The 11,017-nt window shown below is 46.3% G+C and overlaps 1 protein-coding gene across 1 annotated transcript in view; it reads right to left on the bottom strand.

Moving 5' to 3' along the window:
- Positions 1-1,732: 1,732 nt before the first annotated feature.
- Chmp4b (charged multivesicular body protein 4B) overlaps positions 1,733-11,017 on the bottom strand; it is a 38,362-nt gene continuing 29,077 nt past the window's right edge. The window contains exons 2-5 of the mRNA XM_046433787.2: positions 6,154-6,331; positions 4,035-4,149; positions 3,256-3,382; positions 1,733-1,988 (exon numbers count right to left, since the gene is read on the bottom strand). Of these exons, the coding sequence (XP_046289743.1) occupies positions 1,924-1,988; positions 3,256-3,382; positions 4,035-4,149; positions 6,154-6,331 (485 nt within the window). The 3' untranslated portion in view covers positions 1,733-1,923. The remainder of the gene's footprint in view (positions 1,989-3,255; positions 3,383-4,034; positions 4,150-6,153; positions 6,332-11,017) is intronic.

Raw genomic sequence — 11,017 nt, 5'->3', positions numbered from 1 at the left:
GGCAGTTACTGCAGCTTGAACCCAGGAGTGCTTAACCACTGAACCACATCCCTGGTCCTTTTCATTTCTTAAGACAGGATCTCACTAAGTTGCTTACGGCCTCACTAATTACTGAGGCTGACCTTGAACTTGTGATCCTCCTGCCTAAGCCTTCCAAGCTACTGGGCTTACAGGTGTGCACCACCATGCACAGCAACTTGGAGTGAATTTTGAACGAATAAGTGAATGTCACTTAGGTCTGTTGGTTGAGTCTTCTGTTGCAGGTGAAGGAGGGATGCACTACTCTTCTTTTTTTTTGGTACCGGGGATTGAATTCAGGGGCATTGACCACTGAGCCACATCCCCAGCCCTATTTTGTATTTTTTATTTAGAGACAGGGTCTTACTAAATTGCTTGGTGCCTCACCATTGCTGAGGCTGGCTTTGAACTTGTGATCCTCCTGTCTCAGCCTCCCGAGCAGCTGGAATTATAGGGGTGTGCCACCATGCCCGGCTTCCTGGTTGGTTTTAATCTTAAGAGGTTCGGGGAAAATGGGGTATCCTCTCACTACTGCCAATTTGCATGCATACTTTGCAATGAACGTGCATAATCTATTTTGCTGAGAGTCTAAAGTGTTCATCCAATTCTCCAGCAGGTACAAGAGTTATAAAAAGTGCAGAGAATGGAATGGGCTGGACCACAGTCACATGGCAACCCGCAGCAGACTGGAAACAAGGGTTTGTGTTAATTCTGTCACTGCCCGTACTTCCTCCCCAGGGAAAGGCCAATTTCTTCAATCCCATTGGCCTTGCCCAGTGGGAGCACCAGGGTTTCCAAGAGGAGAGGCTCCTGCCCGTGGACATGGACAGAAGAGGACGAAGACCCTGGAACTATGTGAGAGCCAACTCACCTGAACTGAGCCCAGGGGATCCCCAAGCAAGGTGAGCCTCACAGATCCAGGGCCTCTAGAACCAGAGTAGATGTCTGATGAGATAGGCTCCGCTCTTTGGCTCAGACTGTTGATATATGTCATGTTCAAGTTTTCCTTGTTTCCATAGACACCACTGGACCCCATGCTGGCCTGGGAAAGGTCAGCTCCCAAGGTAAATGACAGACTAATTGAACACAACGGCAAAGTATGAAAATTAATTGAGATATTTAATAGACAGTGCAAACCATAATTTCATCTGAATATAAATGTATGCACATGTTTCCAATGAGTTATCTATCAGTTATCACAAACAGCAACAAGGACCTTAGAGCCATGTTAGAAAACCGTAAAGCTGGAATTTAATTCTAACAATCTCACTTGCTCTCAAGAGAACACATCCATTTCAAATCAGTGTCACAAACTCCAAAAGAGCAGGGGGGTGGGAGTGAGGAGGGCCAGGGTGGTAAACACGGGGGCCAGTACACAGGTGACAGACAGAAAAGAAACACAGCTCTCGAGGAAGCCAAAACCAATGCGATATTACAGCTAAGGACAAGGAAAAGCCTATGGCTTTTAAAAAACGACTTTTCTGCCAGTACCATACAGTCTTACAAAGAGATGTGCGACAAGTCAACTGACTTAAAAGGACAGAGGCTACATTTTCAGATCATTTCAACTGCAAATGGTCGACCCTTTCCATTGAGGATTCAGCAGTGGAGTTAGCATAGTCCAGAAGCTCAATGTTGGATTTGCAAATACAGTTTATTTTACAGAAATTCAACATTATAAACAGCAGGCACCTCCCTCCCTCCCGCCCGTCCCTCCCCCCGCCCTCCCACTGGGCGCAGACCATGCTCTGCGAGAGTGAGCAGCGATGCGGCCTGCTGCTGCTTTGGAGTGAGATTGAGAGCGATGGAGGCTGCCTGCACCACATCCTGCCTGCCCGCACACGCAGCGCCTGCCCACAGCGCAGGCCACCAGAGTCTGTCTGGGCCCAGCCTGCACTGGACCAGTTATATGGATCCGGCCCAGTTCTCTAATTCCTTCATGTCGTCGTCCTCCTCTTCCTTCTTCTTGGCTGTTGAAGACAGAACAGGCTGTTTAGGGGCTGGCTGAGAGGATGCTGGCGCACTCTGGCTGGGGACCAGGGCTGCGCTCCACCCTGCAGCCCCCTGGCCTCCAGGCTGTTAACCAGCGGCTCCTCAGGGCCTAAAGCTGTCACACAAAACTCCAGGACCCCAGGTTCTCCCTCCCCAGCACCTCCCCTCGGTCCAGCAGGGGCAGATAGGTGAGGAAGTCTCCACACTGAGAGTCACCAGCATTCCCACGAGGTCTCAGTCTCAGAGCACCATAGGCGGTGGAGAAGGGAAGTAGTTCACAGGAGCTCGATCCTCGCCAGCCTCCCACCTCCACCCCAACTGCTTGAACCCCCAGGGCACGGCCCCAGGAGGCTTGCTGGGCACTGACTGTGTAAGAGGCCTCTCCTCTTATACAGAAGACACGGGTGACTACGGCCTGGTCTCACACCACTGCCTGGGTGCTCTCTCCACACCAGATCAACTGCTTTACCTTTTTTTAAAAAAATATTTTTAGTGTAGATGGACACAATAACTCTATTTTATTTACTGATTTTTATGTGGTGCTGAGGATCGATCCCAGTGCCTCACACATGCCAAGTGCTCTGCCACTGAGCATTTATCAAGAAGCTCTGGGTGGAATATTTTTATCAGGGGTGAAATATCATGATAGGGGAGGGGGAAAGTGACAGGGAGAAGGAAACCATGGGACAGCCAAAGCTGTTCCCCACCAGGGGCTGTCTCCGAGGGCCTGGGCTTTTCAGGTGTGCATAGCACAGGATACTAGATGGAGCATGAGCTACTCGACTAAAATTCTCACACCTTCTCACAGTGCCTAGAACTTTCTCTGGCGAAATATCAGTCTAGAATAGGGGCTCTCAAATGGGAATGAGTCCCCAACCCCCACTGCCAGAGGACATTTGGCAATGCCTGGACAAGCTTTTAGTTTCACAAAACAGAGGGTGTTGCTACTGGGGGAGGCCAGGGGTGTTGTTATTACCCACAGTGCACAGGACAGCCTCCCAGGCTTACCCCTACCTTCAGAATTATCTGGCCAAGTCCATAGTGCTAAGGTTAAAACAAAACAAAAACAACAAAAAAACCTGTTCTAGAAACTAGAAAAACGCAGAAGACATTGTTACTGTGGCCACTGCAACACATTCTGGTTCTCAACCCTGCACAAGCCCAGGACCCAGACTGAAGTCAACCAACCATAAGACACCCCTCACCTGGTGCCGGTAGATGCTGGCTGTAATAAGAAATACTCACTAGGTTTGGAGGGTAGGGCTATAGAGGGAACATTTGGTAGAGGAACTGTTTCGGGTCCACTGATCTCCAGCAAATTCTTGTCTAGCTCCTCCTGTTCTAGTTCTTCTAATTCTGCCATGAGCTCATCCTGGTGAAAGAAAACAGAGTGAGGGAGGTAAGGTAAGAGGCTAGGCTGGTTTCTCCTTATATGACGCAAGTCAGAGAACACAAAGAATTTGAGAAGGGCTGACCTTCAAGGGACTCAAATCTAAGGCATAATGAAGTATCCTCACTAGGGGCTGCTACTGTATTTTAAAAACCCAAGGGACTCCAAGTCCCAAACTGTAGAGCAGCAATGGATAGGTAGGTGGCCAATGTCCAGAAGGATGGTTCAGAGATCAGAGCTAAATGCTCCTTCCCTGGCTTTTCCTTTATGTCAGAGCTGTCCGAGGGGAAATCCCATATACTTCTCCAGGACATGGTCACCTCTGCTCCCCCACCTCTGAGCCCAGTGCCCACCACGGAAAGGTGCAGGGTAAATGCTTGTTGAAACCAATTACGGAGCTGATGCCCGATGAAGGTTCCTTTAGGTCAACTACCCAAAACCATGACAGCATCCCTCAAAATCTAGCATTCAGGAAGACTTAACACCATGCCTGTCTCTATCCAAGTCTGGAGGGGTAAGAACTGGTGATTTCCAAACCACACACCCCTGCTGAGAACCTTCAATAACACATCAAGGGACGGCCTGGCCTGGGTGTCGCCTGTGAGGTTTCTGTGATCTGAATGAAACCACTTACCTCATCAAATTCTTCTCCAAATCCTACAGGTTTTGAAATAGCTGTTGAAATCTCCTCTGCAAGTTCTTGCTGGTCAGCAATGTCCTGCATTAACTCATCGACTTTATCGATGTCCCTTGAAATGAAATGAACAGATTGTCATACTGGCCGACGGGTCTGCGTGAGGAGCTGCAAAGCAGAGCAGAAACCCTCCGCACACAGCCCGCTTCCCAGCTCCATCGCTACCATCAGTCAGGCCCCTCCAGGGATTACTTGTCATAACTGCCTCTACTCCCCTTTAAAATAAGGAACAGGTATGTCCTTAAGACATCACCTAGTCTAACACCCTAAGAAAATAAGGCTCAGCAAAGTTAAGTGGCACAGTCAAGGTCCCAAACGCAAACGAGCAAACATGTCAGATGAGCCCACAGGACTTTAACTCCTGAACCAACAGCTCTTTTTCAAGCTCAAAGGCAACTCTGTAGGGAGGGAGGTAAAATCACAAATCACAAAATACAGCATGTGACCTGAAAGCCTTTCACATCTGCCCAAATCCACTCTGGCTCCACTACTAGGAAAGGAGAAGTGTGTATGCCAAAAGAAAGGCAGTGTGTATGCAGCACTGACCATGAAACACACAACTATTCAATATGAGCCACGTGCATGTACTTCAAGGCATGCACAGTGTTTACAGAGACGTGCTCTGTTCTAGGTGACTGAGAGAACAGCCCTCACCAGATCAGCTCGGTCCAATGAGCATCCACCCTCAGATGACACCTCCCTTATGTAAAAATAACTTTTCCCAAAAAACTCTCATTTCTAGAGCAAGGAGCAGCAAACTCTTTCTGTAAAAGGCCTGATAATATATATTTGTGAATTTGTGGTATCTCTGTAATAAACATTCAACCTTGCTTTGTAGCACAAAAGCAGTCACGGGACTGGGGTAATAGCTCAGTGGTTGAGCACTTGTCGACTAAGTGTGAGGCACTGGGTTCTATCCTAAGCACCACATAAAAATAAATAAAATAAAGGTACTGTGCCCATCCCAAACCAAAATTAAAAAAAAAAAAAAAGCAGCCACAGATGATAACTAAATTAAAGGCATGACTATGTCTCAATAAAGCTTTATTTACAAAAATAGGTGGCAGGCTCACAGGCTGCATTTTTTGGGTGAGGTGGGTACCAGAGAATGAACCAAGGGGTTCACTGAGCCACATCCCCAGCCCTTTCTCATATTTTACTTTGAGACAGGGTCTCGCTAAGTTGTTCAGAGCCTAAGTTGCTGAAGCTGACTTTGAACTTGTGATCCTCCTGTCTTGGGCTCCTGAGCTGCTGGGATTACCAGCATGTGCCACCACGCCCAGCCCAGAGGCTGCATTTTGCCAACCCCTGTCCTAGAGCACAGCTGAGTACTAAAAGGGAAGCAGGAAGGGTTCCAAGCACCCGCAATATAAGCTGCCAAGTCAAGAACTAAAAACAAATACAGAATTTTGTTCATGGAAAAGGCCCTCATTTGAAGCCTCCTAACCTTTAGTTACAATTTTAATAACCTTGGTTATCTTATTTCTTAGGTCATTCCCATGAGAAGCAGCCACCCAGAGAAGGAAGGACTGCTGAAGGCAAAAACATTGCCAATATGACAGCCATAGCCCAAGAGCAAGGGAAAAGGCAAGTTTCCACCACAAGCAGACATAAGAGCAGGGAGATCCAAAGCTCCTGGAAGCACCACACACACTGGGGCCCTACAGTGACGGCAAAGTCACGACCACTGGTTCTAGCCCCAGTTCTGTCCATGCTCACACATAACCCAGGGCGTGTGGCCTTCCTCCTCTGGGATACAAGCTTCTCTTCTTGATGAGAAGACTTCCTAAGGACATTCCCAGCTTAAAAAGTACACTCATCACAATAGTAAAGAATCAGGTAAAAAAATATTTTCTTCACTCCACGAGCTTTGCTTCCAAAGGCAACAGGATTCATAATTATAATTCATTTTAGAAGGCTCCCCAAAAGAAGGCAGATTAAATCAAATTCGGGTGCTTAAATAAGTCAAGGGGTCCACCCCAGGACACAGCCTAAGTGTGTGCAGCAAGCCAGGGCTGCCCTACACTTGGATGTTCCTTGCACCAGCAGTGACACGTACATGTTGTCGTGGGCAGCCTTCATGGCCTTGGCGGCATAGCCCATGTTCTTGAGCACCTCAGTGTTGGTGTTGGCGTTCTCCAGGGCCTCCCGCTGGAACTCGATGGTGGACAGCGTGCCGTCAATCTGCGCCAGCTGCTTCTCGTACCTCTTCTTGCGCTTCAGCGCCTGTAAGGCCGCTGCATGGGGAGAAAACATGATTTCAGAGAGCCCAGACTTGGGAGATATCCTAGAAGTCACTTGAGCATTCCCCCATTTGGGACCTCAGTTGTCGCCTCCACTACAACCAATGGTTAATAAAATATTCTCTTCTACAAAGAAAGCACGTCAATTTTCTAATAAAACACAAAAAATTTGCATACCTCAAAATGCAGCCAAGGAGCAAGCACACAAGCAAAAGTTCACACCTCTGCCAACACACACCCAAACCAAAGCACCCAGAAGATCACTTTGAGGTCAAAGTCCAGATCCCAGATGTTGGTGAGCTAGTAAGCTTCCTGCTAATGTATGCAAACACCTAGCACCTTAAAATGTAGACACCCCCGCCTAAAGCCCAGCAGCGCTGATTATTATAAAGCAAAATTAAAGCACCATTTAATGCCAACTAATTCTAAAAGTAATAAATGCCTATACCAAATACTAGGCGAATTCACATTAAAATGCTAAGCCAACAACTCTATAAATGTTTGCATGTGCCACAGTACCCAGCCTGGCTTCTTAAGACTGTAGGGGGTGCTGGGGATGTGGCTCAAGCAGTAGTGCGCTCACGTGGCATGCGCAGGGTGCTGGGTTCAAACCTCAATACCACATAAAAATAAAAGATATTGTGTTCATCTAAAACTAAAAAGTAAATATTAAAAAAAAAAAAAGACTGTAGGGGTGATTTTGTTTTAAAGGCCCAGTCAAAGCAAGCAATTTGACCAAGATGAATTTGTGAAAAAGCTGTGCCAAAACTACATTTCTCAAACCCAGATTTCCTTCCCGTTACTGTCTCAGTTCCCCTCTTCAACACCCATCTTAGATGGGCATCAAAGGCAAAAAGGCACCTCAGCAGCCTGAGGCAGAAGGAATGGTTGAGCTGGGCCACACTGGGCTGTGCAGGCTGCCCAACCCCACCTCAGGCCCAGGAACACCAGGCCCACAGACACACGCAAGCCTATGCGCTCCCTGGGGTCCAAGAGCTACAGAACCAGAGCCACCTCCTGCAGGCTATAGGTTACAATCACCCCCCCCCACACACACACACACAGGGCTGTTTCTCTGTCACATCAACATGAATAGCTAACAAATTTCTTCTACTCATATACACTGTTAGTCTAGGATTCCTTCCTGAGAACCACTCGCCAAGGGAAAATGGCTTGGCCTCTACGTTAGTGTCCACAGGTCCTCCAAAAAAAAAGCAACAGCTGAAACAACCAGGAAGAACTCCCCCAGCCAAAGGATAAAGCAGGCTAAAGAGAACTTGCAGCAAAAGTGAAGAACAATAAAATGTGCCTCATTAAATCTGAAAAGCCACTTAATCTGTTTCTCTCTTGATCCTGACATGAATCACTAAAATGGCTGACCCCAAAACCCTTGCTGAAAACCCTCACCTCCTGCCACCACTAAATCACATGCATGCTACAGAAGTTCCTCACAACGGCAACCCTGTAGGCAGAAGAGGAAGCTGAGGTTCAGAAAGGTTCCGTAACCCAGTCCAGGTTGTCAAGGTAATGGAGAGGGATTTAAGCCAGGTGTGGAATCCCAGGTCCATGCACGTCCTGCCTTTCTGTTGTGCCTCCCACTTGATGGAGAGGGCAGGATCTTGCCCTGGAGGGGCTACCAATCCATTAGTGAGTGCCCAGGGGACTGTGGAACAGAAGAGGGAGTGAAAACCAACCACTCCTTTGCTTGAAAAAATCTCAAATCCTCCATCTGCCCCCAGGACAAAATTTCCACATGGTTTCATGTGGCCTGAAAGGACCTGCAGAATCAAGGGACTGGGATTCTCTTCATAAACCCGAGTCTTGGGAGCCCTAGCACCAGGTCTTCAACAACCACGACAGAGAAAGCTACCCTGGGAGAATCCTGCGGCTGCTGACCTGCTTCTTTCCTGGGTAACTTCCTTGCTGCTTCTCCTGTGACAGAAAACGGCCTAGACACACCCTAATCACCCAGTGATGGTTCAAGCTCAGCTCAGGCACCCTTTCCCAGGTTCCCCACCCTCCTTTGTCTACCATTCTAGATTCACCAAGGCATTCTAAGAGCCTGCCACCAGCAGGGCAGCAGTCCCACCCATCTCATTTCATTGAATCTTCTGTCACTCAGTGATGATAGAGAGCCAGACCCCACTCTAACACAGACAGTGTGGGTCAAAAGGATGAAAGGACACCCAGGCTAGCTGTGTGATGTGAGGAGGGGAGGGCTTGGCCACTGTCTGTGTAACCCCCAGCCCTCTGCTGTTCCCTACCATGGGCTCAGAATTACAGCAAGCAATTCAGGGACAGTTCTCAAGAACAAACACAGAGATGATGGAGCAGTCTTGCTTTTTAGTGTCCCAAGTGTAACAGGAGCCTGATAAAATGTTTATGAAGCTGATTTTATACCATCAACATCCTGATCTGTAAAAATTAAAGTTAGTGTTTCCAAGGGGAGGGGGCCTGCGGGTAGGGATGATAGTAGAATGAATCGGATATTATTACCCTGAGTGCATGGACGATTACACGACTGGTGTAACTACATCATGTACAACCAGAAGAATACACTCCATTTATGTATGATGTGTAAAAATGCATTCTACTGTCATGTATAACTAATTAAAACAAATAAAAATTTCAAATTAAAAAAAGATAAAGTTATTGTTTCCATATTAACATCACAAATTTAGAACTGCTTTTTCTTTTTTGTGTGTATGTAGGGCGGGGGGGGGGCACTGAACAAAAAGGATGCTCTTTAACTGAGCTAGATCCTCAACCCTTTTTAATTTTAAGACAGAGTCTTGCTGGATTGCCAATGGTAGCTTCAAACTTGCGATTCTCCTGCCTCAGCCTCCAGTAGCTGGGATTATAGGCTTGTGCTATCACACCCAGCTTGTTAAAACATGTCCACTGGCAGTGACTTCTTGATGCCAACCTCTACCTCCTCTTCTCAGCTTCCCCCAAGCAATAAATGATCTGGAAGCAAATACTACTACACAAGGAGATAAGCAAGAGACACCCTGCAATGAAAAATCATGATAATACTATTTATCTTTGCAGACTAACATCTAGCACAAGGACTAGGTACACAATATATGCCTAGTATATATTAAACTGAATCTCTACTTTCATCTGTTTTATAAGATTTCTATACACACATAGTCTCCAATTTAGAATCTTTCACTTTACAACAGTGCAAATGCACATCTATATAACCACTTCGATTTTCATTTTCAGTATGGTATTCAATAAATTACACAGACATTCAACAACACTTCATTATAAGTAGGCTTTGTGTTACATCATTTTGCACACTTGTAGGCTAATGTTAAGTATTCTGAGCATATTTACAATAGGCTAGGCTAAAATATGATGTTCAATATTAAATGCATTTTTGAAGCACCTGTATTCTGGCGAGGGTTCCCCATGTGAGGTGCAATTCCGACTCAGAGGAAAAATGACAGCATCTTGTTGAAACTCAGACTAGAGCAATCATCTGGCATGATCCTCTCCCTGCATCTCTTCTGTTCATCAAATAGGACCTTCTACAAGCTACTCACCATGAAGTGTACTCCTCTGAGACTGGGAACAGGTTCCCAGCAAGGAGCCTGGTTCCAGCAGCCTCTACCTACTACAAGGTTGGCGTAGCTGCCTCCCCTCCAGGCGGGTTCAAGGACTGCTGATCTTTTTTACTCCATCTAACTTCCACATGTATTTCTCAACTCACTGAGAACGCCAAAAAGAAAAGGTATATCCTGAGAAAAGCCTAAACACAATTCACAAGTAAAGTAACCCTGTCTGCATGTGGGCTGCAAGAATATGTGTGTCAATAAATAGTCACAGCACTGGAACCATCCCATCCCGTACAACCTGGAGCACCGCAGTGGAGTGTAACTTGGGGTACACAGAAGGCTGAGAGGAGCCCATTGCTTCTAAAGGTAAGCAATACCCTTCCTGAACAATATCCTTCTTAAAACTTCCTCCAACACAACCATATTCCTGACCATAGAGATTTCCTTCTACATGTAGCCAAAGTCCAAAAGGCCAAGCCCAATGTTTACATAAAAACATCCAGGCTTTTAATGCTGTGCCTAAGGTTTATAAGTTCCTGATGGTTAGATTAAAAACAAGCATTTAAGGACTGGGGATATGGTGCAGTGGCAGAGTATCTGCTTAGTAGGCAAAGGACCCAGGTTGGATCCCTAGTACTACTTCTTATTTTTGACTAATGAGGGGCTGTTCATCTAAACCAAATATTCAAAGAGGTAGCCAAAGAAATTCCTTTTCTGCCAAAGAACTCCCGGTGTCGTTTGTAAACAAAATGGCTTTAATAACTGAAATCTAACCCAGACCAGGCTGATAGAAGTTTAAGAGGTTGCTTTTAGATGGAAAAAATAGTCCTTGGAATCTCCATATTTAATTATGCCTTTGCTGGTTCCAAGAGAGTAATTACAGCAGCAATTACAGAATCTAATAACCAGCTTTATTGGCTCTGAAAGCTGAAGCAAAAACAACTCCAACCATGTTGAAATAAACATTGGTCTCCAGACAGCTGCTTCATTAGACCCTCCAACAGCTATTTGGGAGAAAGATACAGAAAAGACACCCTAAGAAGCAAAGAGACCAGTGGGAAAGACATTCACTTAGGATCAGAAACCTTTTCTGCAAGGCATCTGTTGTGACCACAGA

This window comes from Marmota monax, unplaced genomic scaffold (genome assembly GCF_021218885.2).
Source record: "Marmota monax isolate L192 unplaced genomic scaffold, Marmota_monax_Labrador192_F-V1.1 WCK01_AAM20220418_F8-fsc00014, whole genome shotgun sequence".
Taxonomy (NCBI): domain Eukaryota; kingdom Metazoa; phylum Chordata; class Mammalia; order Rodentia; family Sciuridae; genus Marmota; species Marmota monax.
This window is presented reverse-complemented; position numbering and strand designations above follow the sequence as displayed.